At 44.0% G+C, this 26524-nt stretch overlaps 3 protein-coding genes and 1 pseudogene across 9 annotated transcripts in view; 3 read left to right on the top strand and 1 right to left on the bottom strand.

Annotated features, from left to right (window-relative positions):
- Nucleotides 1–6583, top strand: part of LOC139564153 (uncharacterized) — a 41746-nt gene extending 35163 nt beyond the window's left edge. For both annotated transcript variants that reach the window (XM_071383382.1, XM_071383381.1), the window contains exons 8-11: nucleotides 1–125; nucleotides 544–725; nucleotides 829–918; nucleotides 1087–6583. The exon at nucleotides 1–125 is cut by the window's left edge and continues 23 nt beyond it. In XM_071383382.1, the coding sequence (XP_071239483.1) occupies nucleotides 1–125; nucleotides 544–725; nucleotides 829–918; nucleotides 1087–1968 (1279 nt within the window). In that variant the 3' untranslated portion in view covers nucleotides 1969–6583. The remainder of the gene's footprint in view (nucleotides 126–543; nucleotides 726–828; nucleotides 919–1086) is intronic.
- A 735-nt stretch (nucleotides 6584–7318) lies between these two features.
- LOC139564157 (zinc-binding protein A33-like) lies at nucleotides 7319–23581 on the bottom strand. 6 transcript variants are annotated; one of them, XM_071383388.1, is made up of 8 exons: nucleotides 23446–23581; nucleotides 14178–14380; nucleotides 13447–13523; nucleotides 13006–13101; nucleotides 12405–12638; nucleotides 10504–10526; nucleotides 9999–10114; nucleotides 7319–9769 (listed from the first exon to the last, which is right to left on the bottom strand). In XM_071383388.1, the coding sequence occupies exons 2-8, from the start codon at nucleotides 14377–14379 to the stop codon at nucleotides 9201–9203; spliced, it is 1317 nt and encodes a 438-aa protein (XP_071239489.1). In that variant the 5' UTR covers nucleotide 14380; nucleotides 23446–23581; the 3' UTR covers nucleotides 7319–9200. The 6 variants fall into 6 exon arrangements, with proteins under 6 accessions (XP_071239489.1, XP_071239488.1, XP_071239492.1 ...); XM_071383387.1 differs by having other exon boundaries at nucleotides 13447–13574; XM_071383391.1 differs by having other exon boundaries at nucleotides 14123–14380.
- On the top strand, nucleotides 15911–21165 carry LOC139564158 (INO80 complex subunit E-like; annotated as a pseudogene).
- LOC139564156 (uncharacterized) lies at nucleotides 23130–26374 on the top strand. The gene is made up of 3 exons (XM_071383386.1): nucleotides 23130–23773; nucleotides 24369–25112; nucleotides 25379–26374. Exons 1-3 carry the CDS (start codon nucleotides 23447–23449, stop codon nucleotides 25928–25930), a joined length of 1623 nt encoding a protein of 540 aa, XP_071239487.1. The 5' UTR covers nucleotides 23130–23446; the 3' UTR covers nucleotides 25931–26374.
- The last annotated feature ends 150 nt before the right edge of the window (nucleotides 26375–26524 follow it).

The following is a 26524-nucleotide window of genomic DNA, read 5'->3' on the forward strand; positions in this document are numbered from 1 at the left end:
GGGGCGGATCTCTCTGGATCCGTCTGTGGTTATTCTGGACCAGGTCAAGGCCAGCGACGTCGGGCAGTTCAAGGTCACGGACATACTGGGGTTTCCTGTGTCCAACGTCTACCTGGAAGTGGAGGGTGAGGAGAGGGGGATGAAGGGAGGAGAGGAGAACAGAGGAGAGGAGTAAGGAGGAGAGAGGGATGGGAGGATGAAGGAGATTGGAGATGAAGGGGATTGATTGGAGGAGTTGGCCAGTTCAGGGTCATCGACCAACTGGAAACCAACTTGGGGGCTTACGTCTATGGGGTGGTGGAGGGTGAGGAGATAATAATTGATTAACATTATCTCTCCTTTCCTCCCTTCACCTCTTTCTCCTCTCGCCTGTCTTCTCCTCACCACCTCTCACCTCTATCTCCTCTCCATTTATCTCTCTCTCTTCTCTGTGTATCTCTCTTCTCCTCTGTCTCTCCCCTCTCTCCCCTTCGCCACACTCCCCCTCTATATTCTCTCCTTCCCCTCTTTCTCCCTACTCTCCCTCCCCCTCCCCTCCTCCAGCCTATAAGCTGCCGTCCCTCTACGTGTTAATCATAGCACTGGTGGGCTTCCTGGTCCTCCTGCTGTTGGTGTGTCTGCTGTCCTGCCTGGTCAAGCAGAAGAAGAGGACTGCCAAGGCCAGAGCCATCGAGAAGATTGCCCAAAACGCAGGCAAGGAGGACGAGGGAGATGCCTTCAGACAGGTACCACACAGACACAGACAGAGACACTGGTGATGTCTCAAATGGCACCCTGTTCCCTATATGATGCTCAGTACTTGACATAACATGTATGTGTGGTTTCCAGGTTGTGAAGAACATTACTCAGTTTGAGGAGTCTATAGCCCAGTCCATTGACATCACAGAGAAGTCTCAGAGCACTGAGGTGGACATTAAAGTAAGTATTAGTGACACAGTGGTTATTTCTGTAGAGTTGAGGGAATGATTTAGAATAACGTAAGGGGAATATTGTCAAAATAGCTGTTAAAATCTCTTTGCTTATCCTCACCCACTCTCCTGTCTTCACCCTGACCTCTCTCCTCTGACCTCTGTGTGTTGACCCCAGGGTCTGGAGGTGTCATCCAAGGAGGTGGCAGGTGGTAACCTGGAGACCAGCGACTCAGGGGTGGAGTTTAACACCACTGGCCTCCCATTGGACACTGACACTGACGTCCCCGACCAGATTCCAGAATCAGAGACTGAGACTGAGAGTGTTGCCTTCGTCCCAGAAACCAAGCCAAGCCCACCCCCGGTTACCAAACCTAGCCCTGTTCCCGAGATAAAAAAAATCCCTGAACCAAAGTTGACCATAACCAAACCCGTTGAGACCAAACTCAGCCCAATCCCCAGCCCGGTCTCCAAGCAGGCTTCAAGCCCCATTGCCAAAACACCTGATCCAGCCAAAACTCCTGAATTGAAAACTCCTGATTTCAAAACTCCTGATCCGAAAATACCTGAATTGAAAACACCTGAACCAACCAAAACTCCCGATTTTGAAACTCCTGAACCGAAAACACCTGAATTGAAAACACCTGAACCAGCCAAAACACCTATTGCTGTGTCTCCAAGCCCGGTGTCCTCTAAGCCAACCCCACCCCTGACCCCTGTCTCCAAACTAACTGCACCCCAACCATCAACCCCCGAACCCCCCAAGCTGGTGACACCAACCCCAGAATCCCCCAAGCCTGTGACATCAATCCAGACTCCGACCCCAACCCCAATGCTGAGCCCTGAACCTGCTCCGACCACCAATGGCACACCCGAACCACCAGCACCTGAATCCAAACCTGACACTGCTCTGGCCCCAGTGGGTCTGATCGAAAGTCCTGTCGCCAAGGCAACCCCTCCTAAAACCCCTGAAGTGGAGGTGACCGCCCCAAGTAGTCCAGCCCTTGAGGCCAAAATGGACGCCCCAGCTGAGGACAACACCGCCACCACCGCAACCTGAGAACAGTCCCTGCACTCCTCCAAGGGAAACCCCACAGACCCATTATCCTATCCTCGTCCACCACTGTAGACAGACAATCAAACACCCCCCTTACCAAATAAGGAAGAAATCACTGCTACTATCGAGGCTGGGACTTAGATGTAACACTTGTAATGCTCGAACATGCTGTAGGTTGTTATGATAGCTAACTCACCTGTACTAACACTATCTTTGAGATACTTTTTTCAATTCACAGATACTTTTCACAAGATAGGAAATATAAGCAAACGAGTTCCATTTTAGTTGTTGTTGTTTCTTTTTTAACTTTCTATGCTGCATACTCTTTTTTTAGTGTGTAAACTAGAGCATGACTGCCGGTCTGCCAACAAAATCAGTTGCAGAGTTTACAAGTAAAATGTTAAACCTAGCTTCTTTAGATATATTTTACGTTCAGAGGTGTGCAGAATGGTTCCACACCATTTTACATAGATATAGGAACAACAGAATGGCAAGTGAACATTACTCAATCTAATTCAACTACATCTATGACCACCTACTCCATTTGTGGAATGATACAACCTTTGATGATGCCTGCTCTAATCTCAGCATGTGAAAAACAGACCTAAACGAAAGCACGAGCAGCTCGTAAATTTGCAACTGACATTTTTTATCTCATATGATGAAACCAATGACATGATTTAGCCCCCTCAAGGACTTATAAATGTGACTATGACATAACGTTCTCGTCAAACTGGATGAATTTAAATCACCTTTCTATCAAACTGGACTGGATTCCTTCTCCTTGTGACATTCTCTAGTAGTTTTCCTGAAACCTGGGAATCTGTTAATCTGGAATGTTTCCTGCTGGTCCTCTGCCATCCTATAGAAACATCTAGAATGCTTGAATGATGAAACATCCTGATACAAAGGAGCCCCAGCAACACTAACACCTGAATGCTGAATTCTAACATCAATTCCTTCTGCTAAACTAAGTCTAACTTTTGTTTAAAATGTATGTCTCATGTGATTGCACTCCCAACTACGTGAGAGACAGTATTGGTAATAAGGTGTTGGCCAACTCTGACTGACTGTCCCAGTGAATCTCTAGAATCAGTTTAATCCAAGAGAAAGAGCTTGTTTTGATCCTTGACCTCACTCCAGCACCTGAAGACCCCAAGGACACACCTCAGCACTTTAAGCAATCCCCAGTGAATCTTGGGAAATGTAGTGCTGATTGTTATTGTGCTGACTACAACTATGAGAGTGGGAGAGGGAGAAGAGGAGGGGTCTGGTGGGTGATGTCATTGGCTTAGTCCTAACATTTAAAAAAGGAATCCTCCCTTCTCTATGTCCTTCTTTACTTCTGTCCTTCCTTCCTTCCTTCTGTACTCCCTATTTTCCTTCCTCTCTTGCTTGCAGCAGCTAGTGAAGTACAGTATTATGGCTGGGTTTCATTTGGCCGATAGATGTAGTTTTACTGTAGGTCCTGCCCACTTGACTTCTCATTTATAGATTATGGGTCAGCCTTTATACCCCATGATGACTTCTAAAAGTACAGTATGAAAGTCTAGTCTTCCCTGAGATAATAGAACAGATCCATGTCAGACTATTCCTTGCCTACACACATCTACATGCGTTAGTCGGCTGAGCTACATACTGGAGGCCTTGAGCCAACTGTAGATGTGCTCCACGGCTCTGATGCCTAGTATGGTGATCTCACAGTACAGTATACATGTAGTTCTGGTTATTTGCTCCAGCCTAAAACAGACACTTCACAAATAGGGTTAACCCACTAGCATCCATCCACAGTACTGGATATGATGTCAAGGCATGGGTTGATGTGTTCTAATAGCCTACCCTATTGCCATTGGTCTCTCTGACTGTCCTAAAAAGGTCCTGCGAGAACTTCACTAACTATTAACTCACTGTACCACCATCTCCAGGACTGTGCCATGATGCCATCTGTCTTTAGTTGCTTGAAGCTATGTTGCTCTATCCTAGATTTACAGTGCAATAAGACTTCGCTGGTGGTTAAAACTCCTGTAGCCGCTATGTGTTACAAGAGGAGGTGTGCAGATACATTTTGCTTGACAAAAGACATATCTCTACCTCAGTGTTTTAACTGACCGTCGTGACAGACACCATGAATGGTACATTGAGCTCAGTGGACTACATCTAAAAGCATTTAGGATTTTTAAGAGAAGCACAAATAGGAGTCGTGTTAAGTTCACCAACACATCAATCAGTTGTTGGAACACATAGAAAGTACATCCATCTTCAACTTCAAACGATGGTCTTTCTCTTTCTGAACACTTCCACAATTCTGAGACGTTTTTTAATGCTAAAATGAATATGAGAATAAAATGAAAGTTAAAAGCCATATGGTAAGATAGAGATATAGACATTGATATGATAAGTACAGTATATGAATCATGATGAATACAGTATGAATACATTAGTGTTTGAGGTGCCTAAATTCTTTGCTATATTGTCATTCAACTGATGTAAGTGATAAAAAATGTCAAGGATTATGTAAAATTCTACCACTGAAGAGATTTGGCTCCACTCTCAATCTCAATCTCGACCGCAATGCTCGTCAAGCTCTGTTGTGTGGAGCCGTAACACCTATTTAGGCAATACTAAAAGCAGTGTTTATCTGTTTCTGCACACACACACACACACACACACACACACACACACACACACACACACACACACACACACACACACACACACACACACACACACACACACACACACACACACACACAAACACTCGCTTATGACCCTGCTGACGAGGTTCAGCATTGTAAATATTGCATGTGTAAGGTTTAAAAAGTCTCCTCTCAAAGGTTGAATGTGTTTAGTGTATAGAATGGTCGTTGTATTGTACTTGATGATGTAAAAAAGCTAATCTAATTTCTCACCTGTGCAAAGCCTACATGCTGATTATTGAATATACTGTATACATACAAACTAATCTTCACTAACTTATAAAATACAACTTGAACAACTGAAAATGGTAAACACAACTGAATAAGTGCATATTTTTCCGTGTCACAGATCTTCGAATAGATCTCTAAAATATTTTGATTGGAATAACTTTTATTAGTACTATTTCAACCCTATGATGATAACACTCACAGTATAACACCCGTACATAACTTATATATATATATATATATATATATATAAAAATACAGAATTATCTATGTCACTTTAAAGATAAAGACGTTTATTGCAGCATGTCCACATGATCTCCTCAAAGACAGTATTATTATTATTCATATTTTTCTGCTTTTATAAAAGCCGTCTGTGTGTGTGTGGAGGATTGATCAGTCATACTGTTATCTTCATCATGACGTTTGCGTGTGTGTGTGTGTGTGCGTGTGTGATCGTACGTGTGTGTGTTGTGCGTGCCCGTGTTGTGTGCATGCATGCGTGCGTGTGTGTGACACATCATTTTGTATCTGTGTCTAGGTGTAAGACTGTAGCCTACGTGTGTGCAATGAAAAGAAAATCACAACTTCAGCTGTATGTCGACTTCACATATCCATGCTTAGAAATTATTGTCCTCAATGATCTGCTTATCATCTGACATTTGTTTAGAAAACGGTCTGTGTTTGTCCAGAGTCAGTATGTGGTTAACATCACACAAACCTGCACCTCTGAGGTGCTCTACACGGGATGACTCTCATCTTTGATTTAGTGCCTCAAATATGAAATCAAATATTCAATGGCTAGTCAGCCTATATTCTATAAATACACTCCAAGAGGCACTGTTTGGTTTATATGATGTAGGGTGGTGTCAGACTAAACAGCGGTAAAGTACTATATGCAGACCTGACGACCTTATAGGTCTACTGTACTGTAAATAGAGACACAACACAGTCAGGAGATACAGAATATTGTAGTCAGGACAGGAAGTGTTTAATATAAAGCACTCAGACATGATTGGAAGAGTGATAAATTACCTAGTTGCTTGGTATTTGGTTGTCAGGGTTTATTTGAATGTGCATTAGCATGAGATGAATAACATCATATTGAAGTGTATTGTGTAACTTGGTGAGACAGTAACTGCTGTACATCTTAGGAATTCAGTGGCACTGTTTGTATGTAAACAGCAGGTTGAATTCAAAATGGATGCCAAAGCCTCAAACAGTATTTGAGACCTAGCCCTCCTGAAGTGGAACTGAGATGTGCATGTGGATGAATTTGACATGTTTTATACCACTACTGTATTATAGCGCTTCCCAAAAGAGGGGGTAATGTAACAAACCTATCCTTGGTAACCACATTACCAGCACTTCCTAGTGAGTCAATTCTATTTGGGATGGTTGGTTAGTGTCTGGGTCATGGGACCAGAAGGTTGTGGGTTCAATTCCCCCCCTGGCTGGGACAGACCCCCCCCCCCCAAATTCACTTACGTTCCTTGCACTATGTGAGCGATCTCTCTCTGCCCTGATTCTGTCTGTTTACTCCTTCTGCTGTGATGGCGTGTGTAGCGTCCTGCAGTCTGTTGATCTCCTCCCTTTTTTCACGACACACAGGCGTTTTGTAAAGGAAAGGTGTTATTTTCTTTATTTCATGTCTAAAAAAATATACGAAGAATAAACTAAAGATTATGAGAAAAACATCTAGTGTCCTTTCCTTGTCATTGATTCTGTACTTTTCCAAAGCTTTGCATTTGTCATAATGTTATTCGGGTGTGCACTTAGATTTTACGATCTCATTTCGTGGAGCACTTTTCTCCTAGCTGTCTATCTGGCACACCGTGCATAGTGTAAGATATCATACTAATGGCCGCGCTCACTGAGGAAGTATTGGTCTCTGTAAATGTGACGGTGTTGTCATGCTACCTCACGTCAGTCATCTTACTCAATGTCACACACATTTAGTTGTTTTCCCACAGTGTCACACTCTCCAGTGTCACCCTGTGTGTCCTCCCCCCTCTTCCCACCCCCCTCCCCTACATTGCTCCCATACCCATGCCACAATAGATACGTCATAAATGGCACCTTATTCCCTATTTAGTGCACTACTTTTTAAAGGGCCCATGGGCCCTGGTTAGAAGTAGTGCACTATATAGGGAATAGGGTGACATTTGGACTGCAGACAAAGTGTCACAGCTGTGGATGCATGACCACAGTATTTATAGATGGGCCAAAGGTAACATCATTGTGCAGTTAATCCCTCCTGTTAAGTCCTGAAGCCCTGGGGTATCTACCCCCACTAGGATACTGGCATTTGGCCTTTGCTCATTTTTGGGACTTGTTTTAGATACCTTAGTGTGGTTTTTCTACATTCATAACCTATTATGTGACAATATGACAAAAATATCACATTCTGGTGTTATAAGCACAGACCAAGGTTTTGTGTTAATTTGTTTACCTATTTATTTGTGTATTTAATGCCAATAAAATGTAAATATTCAAACCACAATGCACACAACTGAACGCAATGGCATAAACATGAATTGATAGTGCTATACCATAGAACTGGTTAGGTACATGTCAGTGGAGGCATGTGGGAGGATGGGCTCATTGTATTGGGTGGAATGGAATAATTTGAACAGTATCAAACACATCAAACATATGGAAACCTCGTTGACTCCATTCCATTGATTCCATTCCACTGCAATTAGCCCGTCCTCCTATAGCTCCTCACACCAGCCTCCCCTGGTAAGTGTAAATGCATATCATAAACTCATTGGATTTTTTTACTGATACAATTTACATCATGCTTCCAGCCAGCTATGAAATTATACCTGAAACACACACTGTATAAAACAAACCATTTCCAAATTCTATCTATCCTTCCACCGCATCCCCAAACGAAATATACTCCAGTACAACCTTGGTTCTCCTTGGTTCTCTGTACTCTCATATAGAGGGGCTGAAGAGGTTTAGGGGACCCAGGTTCCTCCCATCATCTGTGTCACACGGGTTATAGAAGGGGATCAGTGGAACGAACACCGTTTCCATGGAGAATGTGTACAGTGGCGTCATGGTAACAGCGTTATAGAACGCTACTTCCTCCTTCTCACAGTCTAAGAACACTCCGATCCGGACGGGCCTGATGGACACAGGGACCTTGTGTGAACATTTTAGTAATTTGAACATTTTAGTAATTTAGCAGACGCTGTTATCCAGAGCGACTTATAGTTAGTGCATTCATCTAAAGATAGCTAGGTGGGACAACTACATATCACAGTCATAGTAAGTACATTCGTCCTCATTAAAGTAGCTTTCAGCAGTCAGAGCTAGTAAGAGGGAAAGTGAAGTGTTAGTTCCCAAAAAGCTATTTTTTGGGCGTGAGGGGAGGTGTGAGGAGGGGTTGCAAGGGGGGTGCTGTGTGATTAAACCTTTGGTTAAACCTAAAAGTAACATAAATGCAAACTAATATACAAAACATTAAGAACATCTGCTATTTCCATGACATAGACTGACCAGATGAGTCCAGGTGAAAGCTATGCTCCCTTATTGATGTCACTTGTTAAATCCACTTCAATCAGTGTTGATGAAGGGGAAAAGACAGGTTAAATAAGGATTTTTAAGCCTTGAGACAATTGAGACATGGACATGGTGTTCTTAATGTTTTGTACACTCAGTGTATATACAGTAGAACACATTTGTTCATGTTGTACCAACTAGATTTTTCATTCTGGAATTACCTATCCAAATTTCTTCAATTGGGTTATAAGCAAATTAAATACATTTCCTGTTAATCAAGATATTAAGTTTGTTCCATAACATGAAATAATGACTCCAAACACTTTCTTTAAATAATATTTGCACATTAACTGGTTACAATATTGTAACCAAATGGTGACCATCTCATCAATAGAAGCCTTTCCATGCACTTTAGTATCACAGTTCTTAAGCAGATAGCATTTAAGATCCAGTCCTGGCAGTGAACATATAATCATTAAAAAAACAGAACACATTACCAGGAATGACATTCACTCTCACGGGTGGCCAAAAATAACAAACAGAAAGCCACGCCCCCAATAGGCCATGCCTCCAACAATTCTGATAGGCTGCCACTGCTACATTGCTCTCACCACTATGCAACATTGATGCCCATGAGGTGTTGAAAGCAATTTACATCATGCTTCCAGCCAGCTATGAAATTATACCTGAAACACACACTGTATAAAACAAACCATTTCCAAATTCTATCTATCCTTCCACCGCATCCCCAAACGAAATATACTCCAGTACAACCTTGGTTCTCCTTGGTTCTCTGTACTCTCATATAGAGGGGCTGAAGAGGTTTAGGGGACCCAGGTTCCTCCCATCATCTGTGTCACACGGGTTATAGAAGGGGATCAGTGGAACGAACACCGTTTCCATGGAGAATGTGTACAGTGGCGTCATGGTAACAGCGTTATAGAACGCTACTTCCTCCTTCTCACAGTCTAAGAACACTCCGATCCGGACGGGCCTGATGGACACAGGGACCTTGGTGGGTTTGGGGTCTGTACAGGCCAAGATGGCCCCTCCCTTCAGGGATAGGGTCCAGAGACCGCTACTGGTCCCACTGGAGTCCATCTCCCCCCTGTCGACGTCCTCCCTGGCCACACCCAGCCGCCACGCTGTCTTGCGGCCCACCTCCACCTCCCAGTAATGGCGTCCGGTGATGAAGCCTTCTCGGCCCATGACACTGTAGTAGTAGTGGAAGCAGCGGGGGTTGGGTGGCTGCTCCTCCTCCGAGGCCTTGAGGATAACTTTGTCCTCCTCGAACCACACAGAAGTGCAGCTGGGGGAGAGGGTGAGGAGGGGGTGGGCTGTCTCTGGGTCAAAGGTCACTTCAGCGATATCTGGGAGGGGGAGGGGGGGCTCAGGTGAGTTGTCGTAATCTAGAATTGTCTAATGGTATGCTGTATGTGTAAGTGGATCCCTTAAAGTAGGAATGTAAAAAAACATATACTGGTACATTAGCACTACGTCACTAGAAGGCGTAATCTCTTAAATTCAGCATTATACACATTGTATAACAAACAATACTATAACAATTCTAATGTCACAGAATGATATGATGTGCATTACTTGGGTACAGGCAGCTCTTCATGTGTTTCCATATCCTGTACTGGATGGGCCCCACAAAGTGTGCTGATCGCACCTCCACATCCACCTGCGGAGGGGGTATGAAAGCCACCTGGGACCTGCGGGGGGATGAGAGAGGGAGAGGTGCAGGGGAAGAGGAGTGCAAAGATGGATGAGAAACGGACCCGAAAAGAATGTGAAAGGAAAGGATTGGGAAATGAGTGAGAAAGAGAGGGTAGAGAGAGTGAAGAAAGAAAGTGGGATGCCAAAGAGGGGATACAGAGAGAGAGAGAGAGAGGGAGAGAGTGGAGAGAAGAAAAAAGGGATGCCAGAGAGAGAGAGAGAGAGAGAGAGAGAGAGAAAGAGAGGCATAGAGAGAGAGAGAGAGACAATGAGATGCCAAATATGCAAGATGAGAGATTATGGCCGATCAGGAGAAGGGAGTGATTTGTGACACGAGAAATAGATGGAGTCATAATCAGTTAAATAATGAAATATAAACACTTGCCTTTTCAAGAGGTCTTGAATCTCCTTCAGAGAGAAAAAAGGAGTGGTCATTACAGTAGTGAAAGACTTAAAGCACTCAAAACAACATAGCACATAACAGTGTATTTGTTCCACTGATAAAGGTGCCCAATAAAAATGTATATTCAATTTGTTTTCCATCAGAAAACAAATCAAAATTGTGCCCTCGTGAACTCAGTATGCAGTTGATATTCTCTCTCAATCATTGTTTGGTGCCAAACCTCAGCTAGTCCTCCAGGACTGCACTCTGTGTTGCTTTTTGTCCACCAACCTTTTAATGAGAAATTGATTTAGACCTGCAAAAGCAGGCAAGTAGACTCTTTAGCCAATGATTGATCAAATTAGTGCCAGAAGAGAAGGCAATAAGCTAACACGGTGGTCCTTGAGGACTGCAATGTCAGCGTAGGCTAGCTGTTGTGGAAGCTGAAAGCAGCAACCAGTAGATTCTGTGGAGGTACTCCAAGCTTCTCATTCCCCTGACTCTCCCCAAATCACTCCCTCCCTCCTGCCATTCATCACATTCTCACCTGGATGACGGTGTCGTAATAATGACATAAGAGTTGTCATAAACAGTTATGACAGTTTGTCTCATCTTATGATCATTGATGGTGGCCAACTCTCCTCATGGAGAGCTACTGCAGTGTGCAGGCTTTAGTTCCAGCCCTGCACTAGATTTACATGAACATTTTAGTAATTTAGCAGACGCTGTTATCCAGAGCGACTTATAGTTAGTGCATTCATCTAAAGATAGCTAGGTGGGACAACTACATATCACAGTCATAGTAAGTACATTCGTCCTCATTAAAGTAGCTTTCAGCAGTCAGAGCTAGTAAGAGGGAAAGTGAAGTGTTAGTTCCCAAAAAGCTATTTTTTGGGCGTGAGGGGAGGTGTGAGGAGGGGTTGCAAGGGGGGTGCTGTGTGATTAAACCTTTGGTTAAACCTAAAAGTAACATAAATGCAAACTAATATACAAAACATTAAGAACATCTGCTATTTCCATGACATAGACTGACCAGATGAGTCCAGGTGAAAGCTATGCTCCCTTATTGATGTCACTTGTTAAATCCACTTCAATCAGTGTTGATGAAGGGGAAAAGACAGGTTAAATAAGGATTTTTAAGCCTTGAGACAATTGAGACATGGACATGGTGTTCTTAATGTTTTGTACACTCAGTGTATATACAGTAGAACACATTTGTTCATGTTGTACCAACTAGATTTTTCATTCTGGAATTACCTATCCAAATTTCTTCAATTGGGTTATAAGCAAATTAAATACATTTCCTGTTAATCAAGATATTAAGTTTGTTCCATAACATGAAATAATGACTCCAAACACTTTCTTTAAATAATATTTGCACATTAACTGGTTACAATATTGTAACCAAATGGTGACCATCTCATCAATAGAAGCCTTTCCATGCACTTTAGTATCACAGTTCTTAAGCAGATAGCATTTAAGATCCAGTCCTGGCAGTGAACATATAATCATTAAAAAAACAGAACACATTACCAGGAATGACATTCACTCTCACGGGTGGCCAAAAATAACAAACAGAAAGCCACGCCCCCAATAGGCCATGCCTCCAACAATTCTGATAGGCTGCCACTGCTACATTGCTCTCACCACTATGCAACATTGATGCCCATGAGGTGTTGAAAGCAATTTAGAAGCTTTCATTCAATTTTAAAAATCACATTGATCTGTCAAATTCGTTATTTGATTTCAGGCAAATTGAATAGAATAGGTTGAACGAACCAAATATTAATTTTGGATCATACCATTTAGAAAAAGCACTTCAGATAAACAACAGTGCCATCCCTCTTTTTACAGTGTAGAGGTGCAGTGCTAGAACAATAGCCTGAACACCCTAACTCACTCACTTTGAGCAGTTTGGGACTATCCTCCTCGGCCAGTTTGTTGTTTAGCGTGGCAATGCCTCTCTCCAGATCTCTTCCCTGCATGGCGATCTTCTTCTCTCTCTCCCTAAGCAGCTTCACCCTCTTCTCTTTCTCCTTCTTCAGTCGCTCCATGTCCATGGTCTCCTCTTCGTCCAGGAAGCGATGGAGGTTCTGGAACTCAGCTCGGACCTCCCGTTCCAGATTATCAAAACATCTCTGAGAGATAGATAGAGAGACAGACTTTACTATTTTGTGTAGTAGGTTTTACTATGTTTTGTTACTATATAGTGGGTAGTAGAAGGATACTAGCCTGGTTGGGAGAGACAGATTTTTCAGCTTTAGCCAACACGCATCAATTACAGTACGTTAATTTTAATGCTAAATATGTAAATACTACAAAATATGTATCATAATGTTGCTAGATAACAATTCTCACCACTATCAGTCAAATTGCTTTTAATATTACTGACACACTAATACATTCACAGATGATCATATTCAGGATTTAATGAAATAATAAAAAGAATAAACCATGAAAAGTAAATGACAGTGGTAAATTATGTATTGGCAGCCAGTACTGTACCTCAACATCAATAGACCATATGTACGTCTCTCTCTCTGCCTCCCAGCACTCGTCTACCTCATGCTTTATTCTTTTAATAGCCTGGATCAGCTTCTCCTGTAACACGCACACAGACAAACATGAGGGGAGAGGAGAGAACGGAAAAACAGTCAGAGGAACAATGTCAAATAGTGACAGAATAGTGACTTAAGTTATTTAACTAAAGAGTAAGTTCGCATGCATGTATTTAGATAATCGTTTAGAAGTCATTTATTTCTTGAACATGATATTGTTGTGCCATTGAAAATGTACTTAAAAAATGTCCCATCGATACATCCTATTAGATTTTATGGGAGAGCCTTTCCCAAACATAACCTCTTTCATAATTAATTCAACTTTCTATTGCCTGACTTCCCTTTAGACATAAACCCAAGGATAAAATGATACACTTTTGCAGCTTACCTTATGGTCAGGGAGAAGGCTTTTATTGTAGTTGTTGTTGGTGTCTTTTATGTGATTTTTGTACATTCCAATTTCTCCTAACGAGACGGGAAAGCAAACAAGGGACTCTTGGCAATGAAAATAGGGAACTAAAGAGGTGTAATAAAAGAGAGGGAGAGAGTAAAGATGAAAGAGGGAGGGACAGTGACAGAGAATTGAAGGACAAGAGAAAATTATAAATTAGAGAGAACGAAAGAGATACACAGAGCGAAAGAAAGATACACAGAGAGAAAGAGAGATACACAGAGCGAAAGAAAGATACACAGAGAGAAAGAGAGATACACAGAGAGAAAGAAAGATACACAGAGAGAAAGAAAGATACACAGAGAGAAAGAAAGATACACAGAGAGAAAGAGAGATACACAGAGAGCGAGACAGACAGACAGAGAGAGATACACAGAGAGAGAGAGAGACAGATAGACAGAGAGACACAGAGAGCGAGACAGATAGACAGAGAGATACACAGAGAGCGAGACAGATAGACAGAGAGAGACACAGATAGACAGAGAGAGATACGGAGAGAGAGAGAGACAGATAGACAGAGAGCAGATATGGAGAGAGAACCCAATAGGAAGAGGTACCCTCTCTGAGGTCATCAAAACAATTAGTATGAAGAGAGAATGAGTGTCATACATACATCCAACCAGTCAGATGGAGATTTATCTAGAAACAATTAAACAGACAAGGGTCACCATCAAACACCATCCGACAGTAGCCTTCTCCCTCTCTCCACACGCAGCTTGGCTGAAGACTAGCGTCCATTAGCACTGAGGAGAAACACAGGAAGGGAGGGAGGGAGGGAGCCACAGCTGCTGGCCAGGATGGGCAGGCAGGCAGCAGCGATTTATGGCATTGCACGGTGGAGAAGATTCTATTTCTGTCTGGTGTTGTCATTCTGGAAACAAAAGAGGGAATCGGTCAGGGGATAGAATCAGGCAGTGGGTCGGGATGTAGGGGGTATCGTTTTTCATAGGGAGGGGTTTGCCTGGAAGGGATAAGAGAGAGAGGCTGTGTAATTATTTTGGTAGGACTATGTTGGTTTAGTACTAACGTATCTAGGGTGTATGGAGAGGGCAGTATGACAACTGTAAACAATAAAATGTTGGTGTTAAAACTGAACATAAATATTGGTAGATGTAGGGCAAACTGAGGTCAGTTTCCATCTGTTCTTCCTTCTCTTCCTGACATAAAGCAAACAGAGTGGGGAGCACTGGTATAAAAGCAAGCAGTCAGCATTTTCTCTAGCAATATTCTCCCCCTCAGAGACAAACACACACACTGACACACACACACACACACACACACACACACACACACACACACACACACACACACACACACACACACACACACACACACACACACACACACACACACACACACACACACACACACACACACACACACACACACACACACACACACGTAGGCATACACACACTCTTTCTCCTTGCCTTCCTCTCTCCCTCTAGCATTCTCCCATTCTAATACACTCACACGCATGCACACATGCACACACACACAGCCTGGCTGGTTGGCTGTGTGTGTGTGTGCAGAGGTAGCATTACTCATCTCTGGAATGTTCCTCATCTATAATTCATTGTCCTGGATCCTGACGATGTGACTGCTGTGTGCTCTGCTGAAGTGAGCAAGCTGCACTTTCAGCGCCATAAACCAAACCACTGTAGTCTACTCCAGTACTGTGGGTGGACAGAATACAGAACACTAGCACAATGCATTATTATGAATACTACTCACATGCAGAGGTGCACACACTGAACATGATTCACTTGTTGTAATATGCAACAGAACAATTCTCTATAGGAAATGCGGCTGCTTTTGTTTCCCATATATTTCTGTATTCAAGGTCATCTTGTTTGGGCCATAATCATTAGTTGATAAAGCCTATTGTTCATGGGTATGAATAGGTCTCACACTCCATAAAATCGCCTAGATCCCTCATTAACGTATATTATTTATGTGACCACTGCAGGGGTTAGATTATTTTCCTTCATTCTGGCTCTATGTCTGGCCCCGCCCACTGTTTTAAATGTCACTCCCAGAGCTTGAAAATGACTCCCAACTAGTGGTGAGGTGAGGTTTTAATGGGTGCAACTGTAGGGTTAGTGTGTAAGGTCATTTTTCTTCCCTTTTCCCCATCACCTTTGCATCATAAAGTGTAATGAATTCACACTCCAGTAGGCGGAAATACAAGGGTTGAAAAGACAGTAGGTGGGGGTGTATGCACAGTTCAGTTGGTTGCAATCCGCCAATACAAAATTTAAAAAAGAAGAATGGCGCGCACAAACACACACATACATACATACACAAAAAATGAATGTAGACTCAATAATGTAATGTAGGTAGGCTGTGAATGGCCTCACACACCAGTACAGTAGATGGCGGTATATGCGAACTGCCAACCAAATCCTAATGAAGAAGAAGAACAGACGTAAACAATGAGTACGTCGCAGAGATTCATTCAAACGAGAGGTATGAAGTATTTTTCATATTAATTCAAGCTATTTAACTTTATAATGACATGGTTTCGTCTCCTTATTATCCTACTTTCAAGCGTTTTCAATTGCTATTCTTCTGCTTCCAGCTAAATGCTTAAAAAAACAACGATAATGCACTGGAAAGGCTAGCAGTGAGCCAGCCAACAAGCTGCTGTTAACGTTATATAGCTAACATAACCACGACACTAACAATTTCCCTACCGGTATAGCAGGTCCACTGACGGTTCAACCACAGCGTCAGAAATGACGATATGGTGGTGGACTACAAGCAGAACCACAAAAATCTCAAACGCAAATTGAAATTCATGGTTTATGTGAGTATTAATGTTTCATCCAATTGTCAATGACGTGCTATTATTATTATAACACCTATTAGCCAAGGAACTGTAATTTACAGAGTTGAACTGTTGTATTTCGCTACTTGTCTCCGTTTAGGAGTAGGAGTGTTTTCAGGAAGTGCTCAGAAGATCCCAGAAGAAGCTGCTCAAAGTGTCCAGAGATAAAAGGTGGGTGGGTGAATCTAGAAGTTTGTTTAGTTTGTTTAGTTTGGACAGATACCCCATCTGTCCAGCGAATTTGTCACACTGTAGCAAAACCTTTTACTACGATGTGCTACTAAGAAATACACCCCTGTTGAATGTGTACACATACTGTACAAGCATCTTCAAAGTTAAAAATGGTCTTTCCTGGGCTTCTATTCTCTTCTCTTGCAGTTTTCTGTTGGACCGATTGTTACAGTACGAGCGGGTGGACGAGGACTCCTCAGGTAGGTCTTAAGCACCAAGTGTCAATGTTTCATTCTCCACAATATCTGTTATTTTCTTAATAGCTCAACCAATACTGATCAGGAAGTTACCTGCCTTGCTGTGGAGTATTTTCAGTATGGATCATGTTAGTATGTTGATGTACAGTGTCTGATTGTCATGTTGTGTTTCAGATTCTGATGCCACAGCCTCTTCTGAGAACAATGAAGGAGAGGGCACCAGGGAGAGGGAGAGAGACGGAGGAAAGAAGTGAGGATGCAGCATGCCAGCAACACAGACAATATTTCAAATTGCACTCTTTCTATTACTGTACTCTCTCCATCTTTGCCATTCTCTCTCACTGTCTCACTATTTAAGAACAGATATAGCCCTTGGTTCACCCCAGACTTGACTGCCCTTGACCATCACAAAAACATCCTGTGGCGTTCTGCATAAGTATCGAATAGCCCCCGCGATAAGCAACTTTTCAGGGAAGTCAGGAACCAATATACTCAGTCAGTTAGGAAAGCTAAGGCTAGCAGAAATTTGAATCCTGTAGCACAGGAAAGTCAGGAAAGGAAAGACACTGTAAAGTCCATGGAGAATAAGAGCACCTCCTCCCAGCTGCCCACTGCACTGAGGCTAGGAAACACTGTCACCACTGATAAATCTACGATAATCGTTACTTTCAATAAGCATGTTTCTACATCTGGCCAAGCTTTTCACCTGGCTACCATTTCACCTGGCTTCCACCTACCCCGGCCAACAGCTCAGCACCCCCTGCAGCAACTTGCCCAAGCCCCCCCCCGCCCCGCTTCTCCTTCACCCAAATTCAGACAGTTGATGTTCTGAAAGAGCTGCAATATCTGGATCCCTACAAATCAGCTGGGCTAGACAATCTGGACCCTCTTTCTAAAATTATTCGCCAAAATTGTTACAACCCCTATAACTAGCATGTTCAACCTCTTGTATCATCTGAGATCCCCAAAGATTGTAAATCTGCCGCGGTCATCCCCCTCTTCAAAGGGGGAGACACTCTAGACCTAAACTGTTATAGACCTATATCCATCCTGCCCTGCCTTTCTAAGGTCTTCGAAAGCCAAGTTAAAAAACAGATCCCCGACCATTTCGAATCCCACCGTACCTTCTCCTCTGTGCAATCTGGTTTCAGAGCTGGTCATGGGTGTACCTCAGCCACGCTCAAAGTCCTAAACGATATCATAACCGCCATCGATAAAAGACAGTACTGTGCAGCCGTCTTCATCGACCTGGCCAAGGCTTTCTACTCTGTCAATCACCGCATTCTTAGCGGAAGACTCAATAGCCTTGGTTTCTCAAATGACTGCCTCGCCTGGTTCACCAACTACTTCTCAGATAGAGTTCAGTGTGTCAAATCGGAGGGCCTGTTGTCCGGATCTCTAGCAGTCTATGGGGGTGCCACAGGGTTCAATGATGTCGCTCTTGCTGCTGGTGGTTCTCTGATCCACCTCTACGCAGACGACACCATTCTGTATACCCTTCTTTGGACACTGTGTTAACAAATCTCCAAACGAACTTCAATGCCATAGAACACTCCTTCCGTGGCCTCCAACTGATCTTAAATGCTAGTAAAACTAAATGCATGCTCTTTAACCGATTGTTGCCCGCCCGACTAGCATCACTACTCTGGACGGTGCTGACTTAGAATATGTGGACAACTACAAATACCTAGGCGTCTGGTTAGACTGTAAACTCTCCTTCCAGACTCACGTTAAGCATCTCCAATCCAAAATTAAATCTAGAATCGGCTTCCTATTTCGCAACAAAGCCTCCTTCACTCATGCTGCCAAACATACCCTCGTAAAACTGACTATCCTACCGATCCTTGACTTCGGCGATGTCATTTACAAAATAGTCTCCAACACTCTCCTCAGCAACTGGATGTAGTCTATCACAGTGCCATCCGTTTTGTCACCAAAGCCCCATATCCTACCCACCACTGCGACCTGTATGCTCTCGTTGGCTGGCCCTCACTACATATTCGTTGTCAAACCCACTTGCTCCAGGTCATCTATAAGTCTTTGCTAGGTAAAGCCCCACCTTATCTCAGCTCACTGGTCACCATAGCAGCACCCACTCGTAGCACGCGCTCCAGCAGGTATATTTCACTGGTCATCCCCAAAGCCAACACTTACTTTGGCCACCTTTCCTTACAGTTCTCTGCTGCCGATGACTGGAACGAATTACAAAAATCACTGAAGCTGGAGTTTTATATCTCCCTCTCTAATTTTAAGCATCAGCTGTCAGAGCAGCTTACCGATCACTGCACCTGTACACAACCAATCTGTAAATAGCACACCCAACTACCTCATCCCCATATTGTTATTTATCCTCTTGCTCTTTTGCACACCAGTATTTCTACTTGCACATCATCATCTGCACATCTATCACGCCAGTGTTAATGCTAAATTGCAATTATTTTACCTCTATGGCTTATTTATTGCCTTACCTCTTTACTCTTTTACATTTGCACACACTGTACATAGATTTTTCTATTGTGTTATTGACTGTATGTTTGTTTATCCCATGTGTAACTTTGTGTTGTTTGTGTCGCACTGCTTTGCTTTATCTTGGCCAGGTCGCAGTTGTAAATGAAAACTTGTTCTCAACTGGCCTGGTTAAATAAAGGTGAAATAAATAAAAATACATTTATTCAACTGTCTCTCTTGTGAATTCTCTCAGGAGAAGTAGCCCTGGCATAGGCCTTCCTTCATCCTCCCATCTCTCTCTCCTCTCTCGTTCTGGAGTGAACCCTCTCCAGTCGTCCGGCAGTATCCCGTACCTCAACACAGTGAGTTATTATCGCCTTCCCCTCACTGAATCTATACAATCAATAACTATAACATCATTGATTGTTGCCATTATCGTTTTCTCATTACCGAAGATAATCACTGTTTTGATTTGGGGCATTATTAATATTGTTTTATTATATGTTTACTGTATCTTTTGCTGTCTATCATGTTTTATTTTTCGGGGCTGTACCTACAGTGTGTGTGTGTGTGTGTGTGTATGTTTGTTTTGGAAATTGTCACTGTGTGTGTGTGTGTGTGTGTGTGGTGGGAAGTTGCCCTTCCCACCAGAGTATTTGCCTCCACCAGCTGAGAGAATGAAGAAAGAGAGAAAGACAAAGGCGCCCAAACACAAGAAAGAGACATCGGGGAAGGTGATGGGGAGGAGGAGGAGATCACAGATGAGGGAACAGACATGTGGCACGTAGGCTATTGAGTTAGGGTCTAGAAGAGAGTGTTTCTACAGTATAACTGCACTACATATGACAGGTTAGGTGCAGGCCTACAGTAGGCTATAGGAAGGTCCATAACATTGTGGCATCATCAATGAAGTAATGTACTGCCATAATATCCTGGACTCTTTTCATTTCTAATTCCTGACCATTCATTTAAAGGGTTATTCTTCCTCAGTAGACGAACTACATCCCAGATGGAACCCTATTCTTGCCCCACAGAGCTCTGGTCAAAACTAGTGCACTATAAAGGAAATAGGGTGCAATTTGGGACTCAGTCCAAGTCATCTACCCCTCTCTTTCTCCATTGCATCTCTCATTCCATCTTCCTTTTACCTCCCTCCGCTTAGGTGGTGGCCCCTTTAGCAGCCAACAACCCAACGGGCCCAACTGCCCCTCCCACATCCAGCGCCTCGTTCAACTGGGTGCCCAGGCAGATGCTGAGTGGAGACGCGGCGGAGGAGGAGGGAGAGAGCGACGGAGACTCAGACAGTGGAGACAACGACATGGGGGAAGGAGAAGAGGCTGACCTTGTCATCGATATCCCCAACAAGTGAAGTGAAGTGAAGTGAAGTGTGTGTGTGTGTGTGTGTGTGTGTGTGTGTGTGTGTGTGTGTGTGTGTGTGTGTGTGTGTGTGTGTGTGTGTGTGTGTGTGTGTGTGTGTGTGTGTGTGTGTGTGTGTGTGTGAAGGATTGTTTGAAGGATTGTTTGAAGGATTGTTTGAAGGATTGTTTGAAGGATTGTTTGAAGGATTGTTTGAAGGATTGTTTGAAAGAGTGTGTAAGACCATAATGTGACTCTGTGGATTCAACCCCTCCCACTGTCAAATGCTTAGCCAAGCTCCCCCCAGTGGACCTTCAGGTTACTGCAACAATATCTCTCTCTAAGCAATGTGACCTGTCATAATAATGTTACTAATTGACTCCTTTAATGTAATTTTACTGCCTTCTACTGTTATACAAGTCATGGAAGAAATGGTATTGAAGGCATGGACAGCTACAGGACTGCATACATGTAGCACCTACCTTTTTATAGGAAACTGTCAAATAATGAATTTTCTTTTGGAGATAATGGAGATGTTATGTTTTCTACCAATGACTTTTCAAAATTTAATTGCATTAAAGTGGTAACATTTCAGATGACTGTGGTAGTTGTTGCTGAAAGCCTAATGGACTGGTAGTATAGTGTAGTATGTGCTGCACAGACATGCAGTACTGCGCTTTTACTCAAAACAAATGTTTCTATTGGCTGTGCCTGGAGACAAAAGCCTTTTATGCTGTGTTCATAACCAAATGGGAAGGTGGATTTTTACCACTTACAACTGGGAAAAATCCACTTGAACGCCCCTTCAACTCGTAAAATCTAGTAGGAAACTCGTCTATCATCCCTGAGCTCTGACTTCTCGCACATGCTGACCTCTGACGTCACCTACTAAGGAAATTACCTCGATAACAGCATTTTCGGCAGTTAAATGTAATTTGTTTACAAGCATTATAACTACTTTTAGTTTATGGTTGACACAGATTGTTGGCCATTAGCCAGTCAGCGTTTCTCAACGAGTTGAGAATACATCCAACTGTTATTTACGACTTGACAACTGGTAATTAGTACCTTCCCACTTGGTTATGAACGCAGCACAAAGCCCAACCCAAAACTATCACACCCAAAAGCTCTCATACCGCAGCAGCCATGCAGCTGTTAGTATGGAATGCATCCAAACAACCTAAAGCTACAAACAAAGGATGTAATGAGGAAATAATGAGTGTCTTTGCTACAGACTAATAACTGTGTCTGTGAATATAATAAGGAACAGTGTGACACTGTCGGAAAACTAATTATGCACTGATAAAGATTTTTCTTGGTGGAAATTACACATGTCAAACTATTAGCCTAATCTCCCTCAGATGTGCATTGATGTGTAGCCTATCCCATAAAAGGAATTCTCCTACCAGACAGTTCTAACTGTCAGGCCCAAGGGTGCACTGAAGACTCCATGTGATCCCAGTCATAACACGTAGCAGGACAAACCTGGTTTGTGACCCCCTATGTCAGAGGTCACATAGGTGAAGAGCTTAATTATTATGCTCTCGTCTTTCCTCTCGTCATCTCACAGAGATTGCAATGGGTTGAATTGGATGACTCCTATCAATTTCCACATTTCCCTCAGCTTTACTAAACCAAGTGGCCGCTGAAACACAAAATCTAAAATAATTTTGTCTTTATAGCCGAGAAAATGTAATTCAGTCAATAGAATCTATTTTGGAACCTTGGTGAGAGAGCTACTGTGTGATATTCAACACTAGGCCACTGCTGTAAGATATACTGCTGTGGTTTCACTGTGCACCCTAATAGTGCACTCGGCTAAAATAAATTCAGCACTTAATTTTTTTTATTTGACCCCCTTTTCTCCCCAATTTTCGTGGTATCCAATTGCTAGTAATTACTATCTTATCTCATCAACTCCCGTACGGGCTCGGGAGAGACGAAGGTCGAAAGCCATGCGTCCTCCGAATCACAACCCAACCCACTGCTTCTTATTAACACAGCGCGCCTCCAACCCGGAAGCCAGCCACACCAATGTGTCGGAGGAAACACCGTGCACCTGGCTCCCTTGGTTAGCGCGCACTGCGTCCGGCCCGCCACAGGAGTCGCTGGTGCGCGATGAGACAAGGATATCCCTACCGGCCAAACCCTCCCTAACCCGGACGACGCTAGGCCAATTGTGCGTCGCCCCACGGACCTCCCGGTCGCGGCCGGCTGCGACAGAGCCTGGGCGCGAACCAAGAGTCTAGGGGCGCAGCTAGCGCTGCGATGGAGTGCCCTAGACCACTGCGCCACCTGGGAGGCCCAAGTCAGCACTTTCTAAGAGGTGTGTGTTTTAACAGAGAAAATGAATCATTAAGCTGTCAATCAGACAGCCAAACCTTGTTTGGGAATGGAGACTTACAGGTAATAGGAACTGGTTACTGGGTGTGGGTCTGCTGTGTACCTAACAGTAATGAGAGGTAAAGGTGTAACCAAAAAAGAGCTATGAAAGAGAGAGGAAGGAGGGAGGGAGAGCCAGGTAGAGGTGTAGCTAGAGGGAGAATGTGTGTGTGAGGGAGGGAGGGAGGAAGAGTGAGCTTGTCAATGAGGGAGAGAGAAGCAGAGTGTAAGCAAGACTGTGCCCAGACACATACAGACAGCACAGCACACACAGTCCAAGGAGAAAGACATGGGTGGAGGCGCTGATAGGGTGGAAGAGAAAAAAGAAGGGAGAGATTGAGAAAGGGATAGAAGAACGACATACCAGAGATTCCCTGGCTGTCAACCCTAGCTACCGGCCATTATCCTCTCCCATCTGCGTAGATACAGCACAAACCTCTGGATTATTTACCAGCCTCTCTCTCTGTGAGTGTGTGGGTTTGCTGAGCTCACCATGCTGCTGCTGCGGTGGTGTCCTGCTGGTGTCAGTGTCAGTACTGCAGGCTGGATCTTGCTGGGGCTGACTCTGGAGCTGTCTCTACCAGTCACGGCACTATCAGAACCAGACCCAGGCTTCTCCCTCTGCAGACAGAGCTTCTACAGACAGACCCCCCCCCTGGGCCTCTCTGTAGGTGGGGGGCCCCTCCTGACACCCCTCTGTCACAGGCTGCCAAGGGGACAGTCGTTCGCCACGCTCTACCACCCGACCTGTGACGCAGCTGTTTACTCTGCCTTTCAACTCAGCCAAGGATGGGGGGTGAGAGGAGGAAAGGAGGAGGGGGTAAGGGAGCATTCTTTTATTTCTATTATGTGGAAACAGTGGAATCATTGTCATGCATGGACTGCGTAAGCACTACCTTGTACAGTTTAGTGTACATTCTCAACACAATCACACAAGTTATAGCGGACATGATCAAACCAACAGTATACCACTCTTTTCCTCCAGCTGTAGTACAATCATGTTTTTGTGATATGAAACTTGTTCAAGTGAAAGGAAACTCTCGTCCTGTAGAGGCAGTCAACTTACTGTTGATATCAACATTCCATGCAAACCTGGCCTTGTTAAAACAAGTCAGAGTGAACAGAAAGATGAATGTGAACAACAGTTTGATATTTGACTCAGATGTCTGTCAGGAGACAAGCTCCCTAACACTCACAAAACTAGAATGGTCTGCATGGCATATTATTTCTGCCATGACACCTGAGTAAAAGACGTCCTCCTCTATCCTACTCTACATTGACACTAAATGTACTGTAATGTACAGTAAGCTTTACCCAAATAAGGGCCAAACATTCATTTATCATGATGTTAATACTAATTGCATTAGTGATTCAATATATGCACTTTGACTAATGATTCCTAACCTATCTCATAGACAGAGAAGGAGGAAGAGGATGCCAGAGGGGAGGACGAAGGGTCCCAGGTGATGACCCCAGCCCTGCTCCAAGGGGATGTGGCGGGGGGTAATCCCCAAGCTCATTCTGACTCTCCCCTCCACCAGTGGGGCTCCCTGGCCACAGAGCTGATCCAGAGCAGCGTCCTGCCCCAGTGTGGCTCCACAGGGGGCCAGCTCTACGTCCTGACAGGGCTCAGGCTGGGGCCCGGGATGGAGGAGGGTGGGGATGGGGGGTGTGAGGCTGGGGTGCAATGGTCTGCAGTGTGCTGTGCTGGCCCAGAGGGACAGAGTGGGTTCAGTGTGGGGGTAGTGAGAGAGACAGGGGGAGGGGAGAGGGTGGTGAGTGTTAAGGAGCTGGAACACATGATTGGAGTGACAGATCTATTTTCAGAGGGTTGCGGGGAAGCAAATGGGGAAACGGAGGAAGACATAGTGACACTGCTCAGTGATGCGATGGTCGGAGTCGTAGAAAAGCAAAGAGCGGTCGCAAGGCCAGACGCCATTGAGGAAACACTAGATGAGACTACTGACCAAAGCATAGAGGCACTACCTGCCGACACAGAACCTCTCATCACTCCTTCAGTGGACAACGAGACACTGGCCTCTGAGTCGGACACAGAGTCGTCCAGCAACCCTCTGGTGTATATCATCACCTCCTCTGTCTCCCTGCTCATGGCCCCTCTACGCCCTGTAGTCTCCACCCTCATTGGGATCCCTGGACAGGTGATTACTGATGGAATGCAATACTGTGATTGAATTGAATTGAATTTATTTTGGGTAACAGACATATTAAACAAAATGTACAAGGTGGACTCAGAGGATATCACTTGAAAGTATTAATTAAAACGCTCGTTTCCAAAGTGGTCCTCGATGGTAAAAACAATAACACATGATGGTTCCATATCCTTTTATATTTCTGATCACAAAAATAAGTTTCTGTTATAACAGACAATATCTTGTAACAGAACATATCTCCTCTCCTCGTCTAGGTGGCCTTTGTCCTACAGGAAGACCTGGGGGTCCTGTCTGCCCTGCCAGGCGACATCCTTTCTGTGTTCTACAACATGGCGTCTGACCTGGTGTCTGGGGTCGGCTCAGTCACAGGCCTGATACTTGGTGTGGGGGAGATGTGCTTCTCCACCCTGTACTGCATTACAGCCCCACTGGTGGGCTCTCTGTTCACCAGCTGCCAGGACGGGGTCACAGGGGTGGGCACCCTGGCCTGGGATGGGGTGGGCATATTCGGGAGGATCTTTGACAACGCCTGGTGGGTGTCCAGGGTGGTCGGGGACCAGGCGTGGGAGCAGGGTGGGGGGTATGTGGGGTCGGTGGTGTCTGAGATGGGAGGGCAGGTGAAGGCAGTGGGTGGGGGACTGGGGAAGCTGGCGTGGAGGTGTGGGAATGGGGTGGGGAACGCGGTGAGGTTGGCAGGAGGGCTGGTAGTAGGGAGCGCGGAAACGGTTGTGGAGAATGTGATGGAGGCCTTTGGGCAGGACCAGAACTGTGGATGGTTTGGGTCTACAGAGAATGTTCATCAATAACATTGCAGATTTATTGCAAACCTTGAAAATTGTGTATCGTATTCTTATAAAGTATGTAAATATGCACCAGATAGCAAGAGAGAATTGATGGGTACACCGCAATGCCAAAGCCTCTAGCTAAGCTGTCTAACATAAACCCATAGTTAGTCACACAACACATTTTCATATTTTTTTGCTCCCTAAAGTAGATGACTTCTACTTCTACTACTTCTTAGTTGTAAAGAAGCAGGATCCCAAAAGACTAAAGCTGAGATGAATGGTATATGTGTCAGAAAGTGAAGCAGGGTAGCCCCATGGCCATTTGATCAATTACAATATGGTATTATTTTGAGGAAACATGCTTTCACTGTGTGAGTTCAAATGGTAATAGGTGTTAGAATTGATGTTACTTTATGAACTATATGCTTGCTTGATTAAAAAAGGATAATTGATTGATCACACCCACTCAGACTAATGCAATTTTTTAATTTGTCTATCAATATATTTTGCCTTAAAGCTGGATCGTTTTAATTTGCACATTCATAACACTGCAATAATTGGTCTGAGTGAGACTCTGGACAAATGTCATTGTCAATTTGGAAAAGGCATTCTTGC

Source organism: Salvelinus alpinus, chromosome 35 (genome assembly GCF_045679555.1).
Source record: "Salvelinus alpinus chromosome 35, SLU_Salpinus.1, whole genome shotgun sequence".
Lineage (NCBI taxonomy): Eukaryota > Metazoa > Chordata > Actinopteri > Salmoniformes > Salmonidae > Salvelinus > Salvelinus alpinus.

What these genes read in the sequence shown, in the direction of transcription:
- LOC139564157 (XM_071383387.1), bottom strand. Translation starts at nt 14,379, where the DNA reads ATGACAACACCAGACAGAAATAGAATCTTCTCCACCGTGCAATGCCAT. An exon ending in TATGGTCTATTGATGTTGAG is followed by an intron (nt 12,639 to 13,005) that starts GTACAGTACTGG and finishes TCTATCTCTCAG; the next exon opens with AGATGTTTTGATAATCTGGA. An exon ending in ATAGTCCCAAACTGCTCAAA is followed by an intron (nt 10,527 to 12,404) that starts GTGAGTGAGTTA and finishes TTCTCTCTGAAG; the next exon opens with GAGATTCAAGACCTCTTGAA.
- LOC139564156 (XM_071383386.1), top strand. Translation starts at nt 23,447, where the DNA reads ATGCTGCTGCTGCGGTGGTGTCCTGCTGGTGTCAGTGTCAGTACTGCA. An exon ending in GAGGAGGAAAGGAGGAGGGG is followed by an intron (nt 23,774 to 24,368) that starts GTAAGGGAGCAT and finishes CCTATCTCATAG; the next exon opens with ACAGAGAAGGAGGAAGAGGA. An exon ending in TCATTGGGATCCCTGGACAG is followed by an intron (nt 25,113 to 25,378) that starts GTGATTACTGAT and finishes CTCCTCGTCTAG; the next exon opens with GTGGCCTTTGTCCTACAGGA.